General features: G+C 41.3%; 1 protein-coding gene across 8 annotated transcripts in view; it reads left to right on the top strand.

Moving 5' to 3' along the window:
• The window catches only part of NRG1 (neuregulin 1), a 155544-nt gene that overhangs the window by 63988 nt on the left and 71853 nt on the right, over positions 1 to 19703 (top strand). For 2 of the 8 annotated variants that reach the window (XM_056569308.1, XM_056569302.1), the window contains exon 1: positions 17130 to 18000. The exons of 5 other annotated variants lie outside the window; for them this stretch is intronic. In XM_056569308.1, the coding sequence (XP_056425283.1) occupies positions 17403 to 18000 (598 nt within the window). In that variant the 5' untranslated portion in view covers positions 17130 to 17402. Of the gene's footprint in view, positions 1 to 17129; positions 18001 to 19703 lie in introns of those variants that run through there. One more of the 8 variants, XM_056569355.1, reaches the window with a different exon arrangement.

Genomic DNA, 19703 nt, shown 5'->3' with positions numbered 1-19703 from the left:
ACAGCCGTTGTAGTTTTGCGGGAGTTGTAGTTTTGCAACATCTGGAGGTCCGCAGGTTGAAGACCACTATTGGGTTCAAAATCTTTATTTTTTTAGATTTTACACCTATAAATTGGGTGCGTCTTATACGCCGGTGTGTCCTATAGGGCGAAAAATACAGTAGGTAGTAGGATGTGTAGTAGAAGTAGTTATTGTAGTTAAAGTAGTAGTAGTAATAGTAGTAGATTGTTTTATATGAAATCCATTCCTACATTTTTTTCATAAAACAAGTATACTCAAGAAGAAAGAAATGTCAAGGAGATCTCTTGTAATACATTAGCCTGCTCCAAGTGTGCGTGTAATGTTTATCTTACAATACTGGCTGTGAAGCGTACTGATACTTACACGCCATATAAAAACAAGGGGCAGTTAAAAGTGCCAATAAAACCAGTGCCCATTCTTTTTTCACACACTGCCGGCAATGTGTGAGGAATTCCAAACACTAGAGGCTTCCCAACGCATTGCCGGCAGAGTGTAAAGAAAGAAGGAGGAAAATAGGCAGTTTTGTTTAGGAGGCATTTGCAGCTAGCCCTCGAGGGCCCTAGAGGGAGCGAGTGCTTACTGTGACATATCGCTGTGTGCCATAAAAGAGATTATGACAGCGCATGTGCTGGGGACCTGTGTATCATCAATCGCCAAGTGCAGGTGTAAAGTAAAGAGGCGTGGAGACCCTGAGGAAGTGCGGACCCCTTGCCACACCTACACGACTATTGCTGAATCCAGACAAAAGCAGTTTTTAGCACCATAAAGGCACAGATAAAGCAGCCAAGGGTGCGCCTTCATTACACTACTAAGCAGCTTTCACATACTGGGCAAAGTTAGAGGGGGTAAATGCTGCACTTTAATGATATAAACTATAGGTATAAATGTCATGTGGCTGTCTACATAATGGCTTCTATATACTTACAAAAGATAGAAATGAAATGTAAAATTATTTAAAGGGGTACTCCGGTGCTTAGACATCTTATCCCCTATCCAAAGGATAGGCGATAAGATGCCTGATCACGGGAGTCCCGCCGCTGGGGACCCCTGGGATCTTGCACGCGGCACCCTGTTTGTAATCAGTCCCCGGAGCGTGTTCGCTCCGGGACTGATTACCGGCGACTACAGGGCGGGCGGCGTGTGACGTCATGTAGTCACGCCCCCTCCCATAGGCTTGCATTGAGGGTCGGAGCGTGACGTCACACGGGGGCGCAGGCGTGACGTTACACGCCGCCCGCCCTGTGATCGCCCGTAATCAGACCCGAAGCGAACACGGCGTGCAAGATCGTGGGGGTCCCCAGCGGCGGGACTCCCGCGATCAGGCATCTTATCCCCTATCCTTTGGATAGGGGATAAGATGTCTAAGCACCGGAGTACCCCTTTAACATTCTTGTCCTTCTAACTCAGTATATTAGCCAAGGATTACATTCTTAGTCACCTCAAATATATGACTTGAGATTCCCCACACTATTTACTAAGACAAATAGAGCCTAGTTTTATCATCTACAAACATGTATGCAGGCCAAGAATAGTCAAGTAGTATGACATACGCTATATAGATATTTCTACAGCACCTCTCATATCAGAACCTCGGATTTTATCAGTACAAATAGCATGACGAGCCCCTTGATTCTTTGATCATATGATTCAAGGATTGAAGAATGTAAAAAAGAATGCCACAAAAAATGCAAACGCACATCTATACATGTGATACAGCTGGCAATAAGAAAAACCAATGGAGGTCTATGGAAAAATACATGCTATAAACTAGGTGATAAAATGGCAGCTCTATAGCCTGCTGAATTTTGGAAAAACTGCCACTGGCCCAAAAAATGACACTCAAGGGAGAAAAAACACTACAAACAAAAAAGCAATGTAGGTATAGTATAGAATTGTATATTCCATAAGACTTAGAACACCCCTCAAATCTCATAACGGGCATAATAATGGCATAGCAGAACAAACAGACCTCAATATGCAGTTATACAGAAGAATTGCATGGCCCTTTAAATTTCTGTTTAACTATTTGCCGCCTTAATAGTACAAATCTTACTGCCAATATGATAGTAAGGTTACTTATGGAGTTTTCCAAAACTACAAATGATCCATGAGCAAGTAACCCACTATACAGTGACCCCCCGACCTACGATGGCCCCGACCTACGATGGCCCCGACATACGATCATTTCAACATACGATGGCCTCTCAGAGGCCATCGCATGTTGAAGGCAGCATCAACATACGATGCTTTTGTATGTCGGGGCCATCGCATAAATGGCTATCTGGCAGCGCAGACTGCTTCAGCTGCCACCGGATAGCCGTTTACGGTGCCCCGTGTGGTCCACTGACGATCACTTACCTGTCCTCGGGGCTCCGGCGCGTCCTCTTCGGGATCCCCTGCATCGCCGGCGATCTCCATCGTCCTCATCACGTCGCTGCGCACGCCGTCCCGTCATCCAATAGGTGCGGCATGAGAGCAAAGATGCCGGGGAAGCAGAGGCCTTGCCGGAGCATTGGGGACACCTCGGGGACGCGGCGACAGGGATGGAAGGCGACATCCAGGGCAGTGGTGACGAGTTGTGATGGTCCGGAGCGGCGGGGACAGGTGAGTACAACTTCCTATACCAGTGGTCTTCAACCTGCGGACCTCCAGATGTTGCAAAACTACAACTCCCAGCATGCCCGGACAGCCGTTGGCTGTCCGGGCATGCTGGGTGTTGTAGTTTTGCAACATCTGGAGGTCCGCAGGTTGTCGACCACTGTCCTATACTTTACATTGCACGGATCCCTCAACATACGATGGTTTCAACAAACGATGGTCCATTTGGAACGGATTACCATCGTATGTTGAGGGACCACTGTACTGTCAGATAGGGTTGTCCGCTACTGGACCTTCTAGGTCAGTGGTTTTCAATCCTCCAGCTGTTGCAAAACTACAACTTTCAACACGCTAGATATTGTAGTTTTGCAACATCTGAGGGTCCTATTTTTGGAGACCACTGTTCTTTTTGTAAAGGATTTTTTTTAACTATTGATGAGTCATCCTAAACCTAAAGCAGTCAGTGGGTTAATACCAGTGTTAGAATGATTCCTGTAGCTTAGACCCCCGGTTAAGGATTACCCTGTATGGTCTTTTATCATATAGTAAAGCTTAAAAAGTAGAGCTGTGTATCTTTCATATAAAATGAGTCAGGAGTATTTTCTAAGATATGGCATGAAAGCGTTAACCGTGACTTGCAGAATCCTTTTGGAAAGAGCTGCATTGTGCTGGCAGATACTGCAGGTGAGGGCTGCACTTTTTAGTATTAATAATTGTTATTGCCATGCTATTTTTTGGCATAATTCTACTCTATTCCATCTCCTAATGTACTGGCAAGATTCCTGCTGCCAATAGCTGGATCTCGCCACTGCAGTGGTAAGTAAGATCGCCTCTGCAGCTATTTAAATTATGCATCCCACTTCCTGTAACTACATGAGCTTGCAGACTGATTGGATTTTTTATTGGAGGCTATAGGAATGATCAGTATGTAATGTGGCAGAAGGAGCATGAAATAAGAAGCATTTCTGGTATTTCTTACATTTTGTATTACTCTCTATTAATCAGGCATGTTCTGATGAAGAGACTTGTTATCAGGTGGAAGTATCATATATACTCGAGTGTAAGCCGAGTTTTTCAGCATGAATTTTGTGCTGAAAACGCCCCCCTCGGCTTATACTCGAATGTCTCCGCCTGTCAATCCCTTCTCAGTGGTCTTCAACCTGCGGACCTCCAGAGGTTGCAAAACTACAACTCCCAGCATGCCCGGACAGCCATCGGCTGTCCGGGCATGCTGGGAGTTGTAGTTTTAAAACCTCTGGAGGTCCGCAGGTTGAAGACCACTGCAGCCTTCATCATCATCCAGACCCCCGTCATCATTCCCCCTCCCCCTTCATCATCACCATCTGTCAATCCCTTCATCAGTGGTCTTCAACCTGCGGACCTCCAGATGTTGCAAAACTACAACTCCCAGCATGCCCGGACAGCCATCGGGGGGGGGGGCTCTTCTCCACGCTCCGGGCCTGCCCCGTACTAGTGACGTTGCCTTGACGACGACACACAGGGACGTTCATTCCCAGCCTGCGCATAAACGTCCCTGTGCATCATCAAGGCAACGTCACTAGTCCGGTGCAGGCCCGGAGTGCGGAGAAAAAGGGCCCCCTGGTGAAAATGGACAGCCCGGAACGACTAACCCTCCCGACCGGACGGTCCCTGCAGCATAGATGGCTTGGACCAGCTCACCCTTCCTTCCCACCGAGGGGAGGAGAAAACTAAGGGGGGGGTGTCTGGATGATGACGAAGGCCACAGTGTCTTCAACCTGCGGACCTCCAGAGAGCCGATGGCTGTCCGGGCATGCTGGGAGTTGTAGTTTTGCAACATCTGGAGGTCTGCAGGTTGAAGACCACTGATGAAGGGATTGACAGGCGGTGATGATGAAAGGGGGGGATGATGACGGGGTCTGGATGATGACATGGGGGGATGATGTATTTCCCACCCTAGGCTTATAGTCGAGTCAATAACTTTTCCTGGATTTTTGGGGTGAAATGAGGGGCCTCGGCTTATATTCTAATACTAATGTTATACTAAGGAATTGCTGATGAATCTCTGATAATGATATGCTGTGCTTTTCTATACATACTGCCATAGAGACATTTATACTAGGGAGAAATATATCCATAATACAGAGCCATAGGAAACAACATACAGTACAAGGAGTACCAGGCAAAAGACTCTGCAGACTCCATTTACCTGCAAGTAGACATTCTCTGCCTTTGCTAAAAACATATCTAAACCTTTAAAGGGAACCTTTCACAATGAAAATGCAGTCTATTCTGTATGTATCAAGTTATAGGGCAGGAGGAGCTTAACAGGTTGATATATAGTTTTGTTACAAAAGTTTCAGAATAATAATGTCCATTTCTGCTTATTCTGGGCTATGCAGTTAAGTGGGTGGTCATATTCAGTGATTGACAGCTGTCTATATGTACAATTTACTGTTTAGCCCCACCCACATGACAACTTAGCCCAGAATGAACAGAGACTAACATGAATAAATGACAAGATATCCTTGAAATTTTCCCACAAACCTATATATTAATCCGCTCAGCTCCAGCTGCTCTATAACATGATACATGTGGATTGGACTGCATGCACCATGGGACACGGTCCATTTAAAGTGACTAGCAAAATGGAAATTTATTTTAAAATTAGGGATAAAAGTAGTGTTCAAATAGAGCTCATAGCTATAATAAAAAATAAATATTGAAGGGGTAGTCCAGTCCTGAAAAACGTATCCCCTTTCCTAAGGATAGGGGATAAGTTTCAGATCGCGGGGCGTCCGACCGCTGCGGCCCCCAGCGATCTCCTGTACAGGGCCCCGGCATCCCACGGGAAGAGGGCATGTTGACCACCGCACAAAGCCGAAGGCAGCGCTCCGGCTCTGCCATAGAGTTGTATTGAGGGGGCGTGTCAGCCACCACTTCATGCGGTGGTCAACACGCCCCCTTCCCGCGGGCTGATGGGCCCCGTACAGGAGATCGCAGGGGTCCCAGTCGTCGGACCTCTACGATCTGAAACTTATCCCTTACCTTAGGATAGGGGATACGTTTTTCAGGACTGGACTACCCCTTTAAAATACATGTTACAGTTTGGATTTATAGCTAACGATAAGCTAAACAAAAATGACTAGTTTAGCCCTCTGTTTAGCAGCTATTAACACCACAATGTAAATTTTATTATAGCTCTTATTGAATTATATACTTAAATTGATTCTCCCATCTGGAAAACCCCACTGTAAGTGAGTACCCACTGATAAGCAGCTGATTTCTGCTGACCCAACAATTGAGACCCCTGGAGATTAGCTGTCATCTTGGGGGAAACTGTGAACATCTGCCCATTGCTTCTGTAGTGACAACTACAGGATAAATCTAGAATTATATCTTAACCATTTAAATAAATGGCTTTAAAAAACAAAAAATTCCTGAAGAGCAGTACAACTAAAAAAGTCCAAACGTAAACGGTGCACGCTGGTTGGGAGCCTTGGTGAGTGGCCCACAACTAAATACCCATGCCAGACACCAGCAGCACACAAAATTTGTGCAAAAATAGTAAGATTTATTGCATCATTCCAGTGTTATATAGAAGCAGCCTGTATAACACTGGAATGATGCAATAAATCTTCATTATTTTTGCACTAATTTCATGTGCTGCTAGTGTCTGGCATGGGTTTAACAAACAGCTACAACATGGACACACTGGCTTTTATTTACTAAGAGTTTTGTGTAGTTTTCTTTGTGGGTTTCAACTCCCTACAATTTTTTTTTCCACGGTATTTACTAAGGTTCCCCTATATTTTCCACTTTCCCTACACTTTGCTTTTTTTACACATGCTCTGATCTGTCGGGTTTTCCTCAGCTCAAATCCACCACATTTTATGTGGAAACCTTAGTAAATATGTTGGGGTTTTGTGAAAATGTCGGGAACACACCCCTTTTTGAAGACCACGCCCCCTTTTCACGCCCCTTTTTTTGAGTTTTAGTTTTCGTTAGTCAGGTTTTTTCAATTCTGGAGCAAATTCTGGCACAAAATTGGGCGCAGACAGAATTTCTGGCGCAATGCGACGGAATCTGTCGCACAACCCAACAAAACATGTCGAGTTTGCAATAGTAAATGAGGGCCACTGAGTTCTCAAGTGATTCTTTCTGCTCAAACCTATATTAGAGGGTCTCAGACAACACACCCTCTATGATGTCCATATTTTCTACTAGGGCATATGCACAGGGGTTGTTCTAATGGGCAAAGTCCACTTACTCTGCCCTTCCCAATGTTTTCAGCTCAACTCAGATTAATTTACAGTTTTTGATATTCTCTATAATCTATCTCTCTATTAGCTTCTTCTCTTCATTGTCTTAAGTGGAAAATTGGATGAAATGTAACTTACTTGCAAGTGCTGAAGTCAACATATTTTATAATTGCAGCTTGAATATTAATACATTAGTGTTTTTTGATTTATAGTAGCCTGTGGTATTATTTGCAGTGATAGGACATTACGCAACTATTCACTCTGGTGTACAGATGTATAATTTCCAGAAAAACCTGCAATATGAGAGTATTATATTACAGTACTGTACTTTGCAGGCCCTCACCCACACTATTAGATAATGTAATAGAATAGTATAGATTATATTTATGTAGCTTACTTATATATTTTTTGTGTACTACTTGTCCTCTCTAAAGACTGCCAGGGATAACATATCAACCAAATGTGATCTCAGTTTTGTGATATCCTGCATTAAGAATATGAGAGGGTAGGATAGCCATACATACGGTATATCACAGCAAATCCTGTATCATGCAACAACCTGCTATGCCATCATCTAGTCCTCTCTCTTTCAGCTGACTTCCTGACTTTCATATCACCATTTGACATCATAGCTACATATATATATATATATATATATATATATATATATATATATATATAGTAAGAAGTAGTTGCAGCACAGCTCTGTCCCAATGCAAGATGGGTGCCAGGGTCCAAAAACCTGATCAGGGTCCCTTGTAGATAAAAAATTCCAATGGTGCAGCACTCCAGTAAAAAAAAGGTGCATTTATTCACACATATCTCAATACAGCGCAATGTTTTAGCTCATATGGAGCCATTATCAAGCCTTGATAATGGCTCCATAGGAGCTGAAACGTTGCGCTGTATTGAGATATGTGTGAATAAATGCACCTTTTTTTACTGGAGTGCTGCGCCATTGGAATTATATATATATATATATATATATATATATATATATATATATATATATATACATACATATTTGGGGAGATTTATCAAAACCTGTGCAGAGGAAGAGTGGTGCAGTTGCCCATAGCAACCAATCACATTGCTTCTTTCATTTTCCACAGGCCTCTAAAGAGGCCTGTGGAAAATGAAAGAAGCAATGTGATTGGTTGCTATGGGCAACTACACCACTCTTCCTCTGCACAGGTTTTGATAAATCTCCCCCATTATATTTACCGTAGATCAAGAATAAAAATGGGCCAGTAGATGGTTTCATCTGACTTGAATACTTTAAACTCAGGATTTAATGTTTGTGACTTTATTGTTGTCATGTTTCTGCCTTGTCTTTATATATTTATATTTTATGTTCATCTCCGTTGACTTTCATCTCCGAAAGATATATGAGCATAAAGCATAAGAAACAAAGTCACAAGTAGACTGCATGTCTATGGCTATGCCCTAGGTATGCAACAGTGTACATCATAGTGCCCTTTTCATGGTATCCCAATGTATACCTGTTGTGTACAGCAAAATGTCATGTGAATGGCTTCTATTTCCTATCTGATCTGGATCCAGATGTCTTTGTAGAAGCTAGATAATGCGTGTATATCATTTTGATTTCACTACATTTTTCTCCACTCCAGCACATTCCTTCACTCTTCTCTGAAACATTGTGTGTGGGCAATTTAGTTACAACACATTTGCATCTTCTGCTATTCATGGGATAATGTCAGATTCCATTGGTTTAGTGCAGAGATGTTCTACCTACAGGGTGTAATGACACCAGAGTCTATTTTAGTTCAGTGTGGAAAGGATGTGAAATACAAGTGGGTGTATTAATTGGAAAATGAACCCGTGTTCATGTGTGGCATTCCCTTACAGTGTCTGTGCTAGATGTGAGCGCTATGCCAATAGGCTTTGGAATGTGACACCCTGAGGTCTTTTATATTAAGAAGTCTTTTTTACAATCCATATTTTAACTGTTCTACTAGGTAATGATTGGACTATCTTCTCTTGTCCACTTAAACCATAGCATTCTACCATGCACAATGACTAGAACAGGGGCAATGTATCAGCAAGATATAATAGGCAGTTATAAAAAGTCACCAAACAATGACCTTCACTAATGTAAATCAGAGACCATGTAAATAGGCAGGTACATTTTATATGTGATGGTTTTTAACCTCTTGGGGATGCAGGGCATATGCATACGCCCTGCATCCACGATCCTTAAGGACTCAGGGCGTACCTGTATTTCCAGTCCTGACAGGGATGCCTTCTGAAATCATTCAGCAGGCATCCCGTAACAAAGCCTGGGGGGTTGATAACACCCCCATGTCAGCGATCGCCGCAAATCGCCAATCAATTCTGATTGGTGATTTACGGCAATTCCAGGTAGCACCTATCACCCTTTAGCAGCAGTAGTGAGGTGGCACCTCACAATCGTCCTGATTCATCAGCCGTTACTGGATGACCAATCAGGACTCCTGCTGTGGGGGGTGTCTTGTAACGACACCCACTCTGCCCCTATTCTGGAGGGTGAGAGCAGGTGCTGGGATTCATTATCTGGCGTGGGGCCCCTGATCCCTGGCATTGGCAGCGGGATCGGGGCCCCAGGAGCAGAGACACCGGCGGTGACGGCAGGAGGAGGTAAGGCTGGCCTCCTGCTGTTGCTTAGCAACAACTCCTAGCATGCACAAAAGGGCATGATGGGAGTTGTTGTTAAGCAACAGCAGAAGGCACAACTACAACTCCCAGCATGCCCTTTGGTAGTTTGTGCATGCTGGGGGTTGTAGTTATGCAACAGCTGGAAGCACATGTTTGTGCTTCCAGCTGTTGCATAACTACAACCCTCAACATGCACAGACAGCCAAAGGGCATGCTGGAAGTTGCAGTAGTGTGCCTTCAGCTGTTGCATAACTACAAGTCCCAGCATGCCCTTTGGTAGTTTGTGTATGCTGAGAGTCGTAGTTTTGCAACGGCAGAAGGCACACTGATTGTGAAACACAGAGTTTGTTACCTAACTCAGTGTTTCACAACCAGCGTGCCTCCAGCTGTTGCAAACAACTCCCAGCATGCACTGATAGACCGAACATGATGGGAGTTGTAGTTTTGCAACAGCTGGAGGCACACTGGTTTTGCAACACTGAGTTAAGTAACAAACTCTGTGTTTTGCAACCAGTGTGCCTCCAGCTGTTGCATAACTGCAACCCCCAGCATGCATGGACAGCCAAAGTGCATGCTGAGAGTTGTAGTTTTGTAACAGTTGGAGGTTTGCCAACCCCCCCCCCCCCCCCCCCCCCATGTGAATGTACACACACGGGAGTTAACAGTGAGTTTCGCGCTGCAAGTTTGAGATGTAGCAAATTTCCCGCTGCAGCTCAAACTCCTTGCGGGAAACTTGCTGTTAACCCCCGCCCACGTGAATTTACCCTAAAAACACTACACTACACAAAATAAAAAGTAAAACACTACATATACACATACCCCTACACAGTTACCTCCCCCCCAATAAAAATGAAAAACTTCTGGTACGGCACGGATGCAACAGCTGGAGGCGCCTTGTTTGGGAAACACTGACGTAGGGTAATTTTAGTGGAGGAGGCAAGTGTATTTCTTGCATCTAGGTCCGTCCCTATGCAAATCCCTAATGTAGGCCTCAAATGCGCATGGCGCTCTCTCACTTCGGAGCCCTGTCATATATCAAGGAAATAGTTTAGTGCCACATATGGGGTATTTCCGTACTCGGGAAAAATTGCCTAAAACATTTTGGTAGCTTTTTCTCCTTATACCCATTATGAAAAGGTAAAGTTGGGGTCTACACCACCATGTTACTGTAAAAAAAATGTAAATTTTTACACTAACATGCTGGTATTGTTACATACTTTTCATTTTCACAAGAGGTAAAAGACCCCCAAAATTTGTAACGCAGAGTACGAAAATACCCATTATGTGGGTGTAAAATGCTCTGCGGGCGCACAACAAGGCTCAGGAGTGAGAGCGCATTATGTACATTTGAGCCCTAAATTGGTGATTTGCACAGGGGTTGATTTTACAGCAGTTCTGACATAAACGCAAAAAAATAAACACCCACATGTAACCCCATTTTCAAAACTACACCCCTCACGGAACTTAACAACGGGTATATTGAGCCTTAACACCTCACAGGTGTTCGCTAAATTTTCGTTAAAGTTGGACGGGAAAATGAAAAAAAAAATGTTTCACTAAAATGCTGGTGTTACCCTAAAGTTTTCATTTTCACAAGCAAAAATAGGAAAAAAGCCCCCGAAAATGTGTAACCCTATTTCTTCTGAGTAAGAACATACCCCATATGTGGATGTAAAGTGCTCTTCAGATGAACTACAATGCTCAGAATAGAAGGAGCGCCATTTGGCTTTTGGAGAGGAAATTTGACCGGAATTGAAAGCCACGTGTGCGGCAGAACAATGCACGCTCCCACATGTGACCCCATTTTGGAAACTACACTTCTCACGTAATGTAAGAATGGGTACAGTGAGCATTTAAGCCCCACAGGTGGATGACAGATTTTTGGAACAGTGGTCTGTGAAAATGAAAAATATAATTTTTCATTTGCACAGCCTACTGTTCCAAAGATCTGTCAAACACCATTGGTGTGTAAATGCTCACTGCACCCCTTATTAAATTCTGTGTTCTAGCACCGTGGGGCTTTGCAAATGCTCATGGCAACCGACTTCCATTCCAAACAAATTCTCTCCTCAAAAGCTCAATGGAGCTCCTTCTATTCTGAGCATTGTAGTTTACCCGCAAAGCACTTGACATCCACACATGGGGTTTTACCATACTCAGAAGAAATGGGGTTACAAATTTGGGGCGGCATTCTCTCCTATTACCCCTTGTAAAAATGTAAAATATGGGGTAAAATCTGCATTTTTGTGAAAACAAAAAAATGTTTCATTTACACATCAAACTTTAACGAAAAGACGTAAAACACCTGTGGGGTGTTAAGGCTCATTGTACCCCTTGTTACGTTCCTTGAGGGGTGTAGTTTCCAAAATAGTATGCCATGTGGCGTTTCTTTTGTTGTTCTGGCACCATAAGGGGGTTGGGGTTACACATTTTAGGGGGCATTTTCTCCTATTACCCCTTGTAAAAATGTAAAATTTTGAGGGAAAAAATGCATTTTAGTGAGAAAATGTTTTTTCATTTACACATCCAACTTTAACGAAAATCCGTCAAACACCTGTGGGGTGTTAAGGCTCACTGTACCCCTTGTTACGTTCCTTGAGGGGTGTAGTTTCGAAAATAGTATGGCACATGTTTTTTATACACATATGAGGTATTTACTTACTCGAAAGAAATCGTTTTACAAATTTGGGGGGGGGGGATTTCTCTCCTTTTACCCCTTGTAAAACTTCAAAAAATGGCTCTACAAGTACATGTGAGTGTAAAAATTTTACTGCTTTGCTGCAATTCCTTTGAAACACCTAAAGGGTTAACAAACTTTCTGAATGTCATTTTGAATACATTGAGGAGTACAGTTTTTTATAAATGGGTCATTTATGGGGTATTTCTCACAGAAAGGCCCCTCAAATCCACTTCAAACTTAAAGGGGTATTCCAGGCAAAACATTTTATCCCCTATCCAAAGGATAGGGGATAAGATGTCTGATCGTGGGAGGCCCACCGCTGGGACCCCCTGAGATCTCCCTGCAGCACCCTCATTCTATGTGGGATTTACCACTATGTTAAAGTAAAATATGTCATGAAAAAACTTTCTCGGAATCAGAATAAAAGGTAAAAGCATCCCAGAGTTATTAATGCATAAAGTGACAGTGATCAGAATTGCAAAAAAAGGGCTGAGTCCTTAAGGTGAAAATGAATCCCTAGAGGGTTCGTTTATTTTTGCTAGCAGACAGGATGTTCTAAGTAATGTATAAAAAAGATGCTGTGCCTAGATATTGCTGTTATATACTTGATATGGCGCCCCTTATTGATTTTTTTTTATTCTCTCTTGGAACATCCACCTAAAATGTTCATGTGCTGAATGCCCCACGTACCGTACACATGTGATAACATTTGGCTCTCCTGATTTCTCCATCAATATGGATGTTCAGCATATGCTCATTAGAGAAAGGAAAGGTTAGTAACTGTCAGACTCCTCTCATGGTAACTTACCTCTCTGAGAACAAATGATTGGGCAATTGAAATCTAATCTTTCTACCTCCCCAACATCCTCTGTTGGGGTAGAGTTTTGAGGTCCCATACACAATAGACAGTTGGCTGGTCCCAATGTGTGGCCTAGAATTGGTGCACCAAAAGTGGATTCTTTTTATAAGCACTTGAGGTTGGTGGATGTTCTAAGAAGGAAAGAAAGCATTAATAAGCATGTACTTAAGCAGCAGTAGAAAGTACGGAGGAGAATCATCACACCCATAAAAAGTTGTACTTTATGGAAGAATCAGCATACAAATAGTCAGGGATCCATCAACAGATGGTCCCATAGAAGTCTGACTTTGGTTTGTGCTACAGTCAGCATCTCAAGCATTAAAATATTACTGTCACTTTAAAATATTTTTGCCATTTCCGTAAGATTTCCAAAAGTTTTGATCAGTCAGGGTCTGGGTGTTTAGATCCCTACCAACCTGTATATAGAACTGGAAGAAATGCATAGCTGAGTGTTGCTCTCTTCATCTCTCTGCATAACATGGTTCTATGGAAAGTCTATTTATGCAACAAGATGGGAATTGTAGCGAGCCAGGGAGTAAATTATTACCTATCTAGCGATTGGTAGGGGTCTGAACAACCAGTCCCTGACCAATCAAAACTTTTGACATATCTGTATGTATGTATGTGTCAAAACCTATTAGCATCATTTTATATGTGACAGCACATTTACACATTAGCATTTAAAAAAAACAAATCCAGTAACATTTTTAATGTTTTGCGTGATCTAACATAGTAAATAAATATTTAAATAAAGCATAACCCCTTTTATAGGTAGTCTCCTTTCCAATCCAGGTCACTGTTGTTTTGCTCTACATACTAAGATTATTTTTAGTTACATATCTTAACATCAGGTATTGGTAGATAAAACCACACCCGTAAGTCACAATGAAGTTACCATTAACAAAATCCTTATACAGTTTATTATTTTTTTTATTGTGACATTCTCAGTTTTGTTGGGGGACATACAGAATGACTTAGCTAAATCAAAACAGTTTAAATTGACTGAAAACATCAAAAAATAATTCTTCTTACGTAATCCAGATATTGCTGTTTTTGTAAGTACATTTATTTGTTGTATAACTATATACTGCTATATACTGCTTGTGTAGCTTTGCTTGCATTGTTTTGACTGCTGCAACACAGATTTTTTTGTCTTATAGCACAATGTAATTGTAATATCATATCTTCTGTAGGAGTGTAAGAATCATAACTTATTGTCATAGCTTGCCAAGCTATATAGGTCACATCCCAGCATAGGCCATTAATATCTAATTTTCTCATTCGATACTATGTAATATATGATGTGCTCAATTAAAAAAAGTTTTGGGGGGAAAAAAAAGCCAAAAGAATTGTACAATTCATAGTGGCAGTGCAAGGTATTACAGTGTTGTCCTGTTCACTTGAATAAGAATGACCAAGTATAACTGATGTAGAAAAGGCCATCCATAGTGTTGAGTGCGAATATTTGAATAGCAAATTTTATTCACGAATATCGGCACTTTGCGATTTTGCAAATATTTAGAATATCGCAAATTATATTTGTTATGACGAATATTCATTTTTTTTCACAGTACACATCACAATGATGAGTACTGTGTAAATAAAAAGTGATCATCCCTCCCTGCTTCCAGCTTGTGGTCCAAAGAAGGTGAATTATGCGAATATCGGCACTTCCAGAGGACACTGATCCCTCCCTTCTTTTAACTTGTGGGCCAATGAGAAGGATGCAACTACAGTTGTCAGAGGTTAGCAACCTCCCTAGCAACCAATAGGAAAGTAATTAGTTGAAAGATATAATCGAGTATGCGCATTTTGCTAATTTTATTATGAATTTCGCATGGAAAAAGAAGTGAACGAATATGCAAAATTTGCGAATATAGGACGAATATTCATCCAAATATTCGCGAAATATTGCGAATTCGAATATGACCTATGCCGCTCATCACTACTTTGCTGAAAAACTCCTTTAATACATTTGAGGAACAATTCAGGAAAACCCAAATCTATCTATCTCTCTCTCTTTCTGTCTGTCTCATATCTATCTATCTTATATCTATCTATCTATCTATCCATCTATCTGTCTCATATCTATCTATCCATCTATCTATCTACAAGCAGAAGAATAGAACAGCACACTGCTAGCACAAGGATACAGATAAAACATGAAATGCTATATACAATGAAAAATGAAAAAGTGAGGTGATAATGTGACCTCATTGGGACGGACCCTACACTATGCGCCTCTGTGCAGTCAGTTACCAGGCTTGTAAGGTCTGAGACATCCAGCACCTTATAAGATGGGTGGGGTGCAGGAACCAACATGGAGGTAGCCACTCCCCCCACATTTATCTATCTATTTATCTATCTCCTATCTATCTATTTATCTGTCTATCTATCTATCTAGATATATATCTTCAATTAATTGTCACATGTACATTCATGTCTCCACATACTGTATATTAAGTACATCTATCTATCTATCTATCTATCTATCTATCTATCTCACCTACCTACCTACCTATCTGTCTGTCTATCTATCTATCTGTCTATTTATCTATCTATCTATCTATCTATCTATCTATCTATCTGTATCTATTTATTTATTTATCTATCTATCTCTATCTATCTGTATCTCTCTATCTATTTATCACATCTATCTATCTGTATCTATCTATCTATCTATCTATCTATTCACAGTATCTATCCATACATTTATTATACCAATATTATACAGTACATACCTGATTTAACTGCCCAAATAGCTCAAAAAGTAAAAAATGCCTTAAGATTTCAAAGCTCCAGCATGATTTAGCAAATTCCCTCCCACTTCTATCTTGTATTAGTCTGCAGAATCTGGGCAAATATGTCGCATGCTTGCAGTCTTTGGCTGCATTTTATTCAGATCAGCTATTCTGTGATTTGTGTTTCAGCCACATTGCATGCAGTATAGAAACCTTAACATTATGAAGCCAATATTTCACATATTGTTGCTTTATCCCTTGTAACATTTGTAACAGTTTTGTTTCCCTCCCTATCATAATTTCTGCTATAAATAAGTCTAGGTTCACAGAAATGGTGATGGGAGTGTGTGGTAAATTAATGACTTTTAGTGTTAAAAAAAAAAATGAAAGAAAAAAAACAAAAACTCTGGCAATGGTTTAAGAAAGAATCAGCAGTGCGTCTTCCATTATGTCCTGTACAAAGATAATCTTGGATTAAGGCTTGTACTAGTTCAATCTCACACAATGCTGTTTCACTGATGGATAAACTTACAGGAACAGCAGGCTGGAGGAAACAGCAGTAAGGAAAAAAAAGTGCCTCTCAGGGGAGGATTCGAATATCAGACCTGCTAATCACTGGGTCCTGCCTCTATAGCTACCCATTTCCATCTCCTCCCCATCGTATCCTGGTAAGATTGCTATAATCGATTGTTGCACCTTTCCCTATCCTAACCATAGGAGAAGGGTGAAAACTCTGAAGGAGAGGGTCCATAAATGCTGCCTGCTGTCTCCTCTTTGATTTGATGGCCTTCATTCTTTCTAATTGGATAAAGTAGGAAGTCACTGTTGGTACTGTGATGCTGGATGCACTGATTTTATTCAGACCATCCCTGCAGTGGGTGGGGGAGAACAGTCTGAAGGGAAAGGAGAATCTAAGTGATAAGGTACGTGACTAGTAGAGTGGATAAGGAAAAGCCTCCTGATCTAAAGGCAAAAGAACCAAGGATGCTGAAGAGGACTAAGCCAGGGGAAGAAGAGAGAAGGGAGTAACCACGCAGCTCTCCCCGTCCTTCCTCTCGAGTCCCAGCCTGTAATAATAGTGTTTGCAGTGATGCTCGCAGAACAGGCACCTGCTGCTCTGTAATGATTCAGCCTCTTTCACTGGTAGCTTTAACACAACAGGATGATATTGCTTCTGTCACTGCTGTCTCATCTACTGCTGCTGTTACTGCCGGTCTTGCTGCCTTTCTTGCTTTTGCTACTTCATGACATCTATATTCTACCAAGCAGATACCACCATGACATGCTCCAGGTGAGAACACAGCTATTCACCCTTGGTTACTGGCTTACCTAACTAACTCACTGACAACTATTTGTAAGGGAGTACTGAGTATGCAGATTCACCTACTGAACTGGCCGTAAAGAAGAGCATGAACCATTGCAGTGTCCACCTCCCTTTGATCCAGAAGTATACTGTCTTTTAGTGGTTTTCTGCTTCGGCTACACATTGATTTGCTATGTAACATGCAGCATAGGTTTTTCACTGTATGCACTCATTGTTCTGGTAATGGACCCTGTACAAGTTCCTGCTTTACTAAGACAAGCTGATTGAGATTTATGCCTTTAAGATGCCTGGGGATACTGCAGAGGGTTTTCAGAATCACTGCTCTGAGCAGAGTTCCGACCCCCCCTCTACTGAATGTCAAGATGAAGGAAGCGTGCCAGAGACTCAAGCTGAGGATGGAACTACCCAGGGGATAGCAGGCCTCGCTATTACCTGCTGTGTGTGCCTGGAGGCAGACAGACTGAGAATCTGTCTTAACTCAGAAAAGATCTGTATCCTTCCCATACTGGCATGCCTGATAAGTCTCTGCCTTTGCATTGCTGGCCTTAAGTGGGTATTTGTAGACAAAATATTTGAATATGACTCTCCGACTCATTTGGATCCTGATAGAATAAACCAAGATCCCATTATCTATGCTGACTCTGCCCCAAGTACATTGGTGCCATCCTCTATATATACTCTGCCTTTTGTTATTCCTACTACTGAAACTAAGGTTACTGTGGAAACTGGAACCTCACTTTTACCTACAGAGTCTACTTTTAAGCCATTGTCCACTGACAGTAATTTACCAAAATTCACTTCCGTGGAAAAAATCTATCAGCTTTCTACTGTAAATAATTTAGGAACTACAGAATCGAGTACAGCGATCACATCAAGAAAGGGTAAGAATGTTACCAATATCCATGTCAGTGAATAGTCCTATAGCAAAGTACTGATGGATGTTTTATCAATAAACAGATTATTAGATGGTGTATGACTCACAAATGATCTGTGCTTATTTTTACGGTCTTCGGATTCAGAGTACTGTTCTTACTTAGACTTGGCAATAAGGGTTGTGTTTGCAGATAAAACGTTATCACTTCATCTACTATCACAACAAACCTCAACACTAACTAGGCGTCAACACAAAAGTAGATAGGAGACTCAACAAAGGGGTGTGTTGTAACCTGAAAATAGCTACTCAGAGGGCACTAACCACCATAAACTTCTGACTAGCTCTTCACGGCTTCCTGTATATAAAAGACCTGCTACTGTCCTGGTCTTTACAATCTCTTAGGGATCATTCATTTTGTTCCAGTCTTGGAGTGTAGCTGTCTATTAATATTGCAGGGAAATGCTGCATTTTAATGTGCTAAGCACATGGGCTAGGGGCTGGTGAGTCTGCGTGAGTTATGCTAGTCATTCTACATGATCATTCTACACATGATCTTTGTTGTTGAGATGTATATATGTCAGAATTTGTTTCCTGGGTTTAAGCCATATTTTAGTTATATTGTGTCAACCTTAGTTGTATTATGTCTTTCTATTGGAATTATGCTACATATATGTTTGGATTGTCTTGTATGCATATATGCATTTAGGTGAAGCAGGAACTTGTTAAGAATCGGTGAAGGTTTAAGGGCTTTTTGTCAGATTCTTTTCTTTTCAAGGATGAAACGTGCTGAAAAGTATTAAACATTCAACTTTTACTGTATATAAGACTTACATTTTTATCAGATTGCATGTGCATTGTTGCTTTCTTTCTTTCTCTTTTTCCTTCTTTCTTGTTTTCTTTTTTTTCTCTCCTCCTTTTCTTTTTCATTTTCTCTTGTTCTCTACTAAGTTACAACTGGGCATTAAAGAAGTAGATATGCTCTGCTATCTATAAATACATGCAAATAATCTATATTTATTGAAAGTACACAATGTGCAACAGATGCAAAATAAAAACCTACCATAAAACACGCAGCAGTTACAGAAGTAATACACATGGATAGACGCACACAGCAACTCTGTCACGTTGAATTAATCTCTACATTGTTAGCAGGTTCCTTGTAAATATATCCTTCAAGGTCATAGCCCGGTAATGTATAATTGATTTTACTTTATTGTCGAAGCTGGGAGGAGGGGGAGACAGATAGGAAAATAGAAATTAAAGTCAAACAAGGTATATGTAGAATAAGTTGGCGTACATGCTTCATGACCTGACACATATCCCGTAAATATGTCTGTGTATTTAGAGAACAATTTTGACTCTAGTGTACTGAAATTTAATGTCTCCGTATACTTTCATTTTTCCTGTCTGCCTAATGCCTTTGTGTGCATTATTAATAAGCTGAGTGAAATGCAGAAAAGCACCGCTGAATTCTTGGCTTCCTGCAATCTACATTACATCAATTGTGCTGGTTTTATATAAAATATTGTACATAAAAATAGCAGCAGTATGTATAGAGATGCTATTGGAATTGAGGTCATAGAGCATTTTAGTAACGTTGTCTAGGCACATGGGTTTAGAGCAATTACTAGCCATTGCATTCAGGTATTCATTGTCTCCTAGATACATGGGAGTGGCAGCAACTTGTTTCAGGACTGCAAATGTAGTTCT

This window comes from Hyla sarda, chromosome 1, assembly GCF_029499605.1.
Source record: "Hyla sarda isolate aHylSar1 chromosome 1, aHylSar1.hap1, whole genome shotgun sequence".
Classification (NCBI taxonomy): domain Eukaryota; kingdom Metazoa; phylum Chordata; class Amphibia; order Anura; family Hylidae; genus Hyla; species Hyla sarda.
This window is presented reverse-complemented; position numbering and strand designations above follow the sequence as displayed.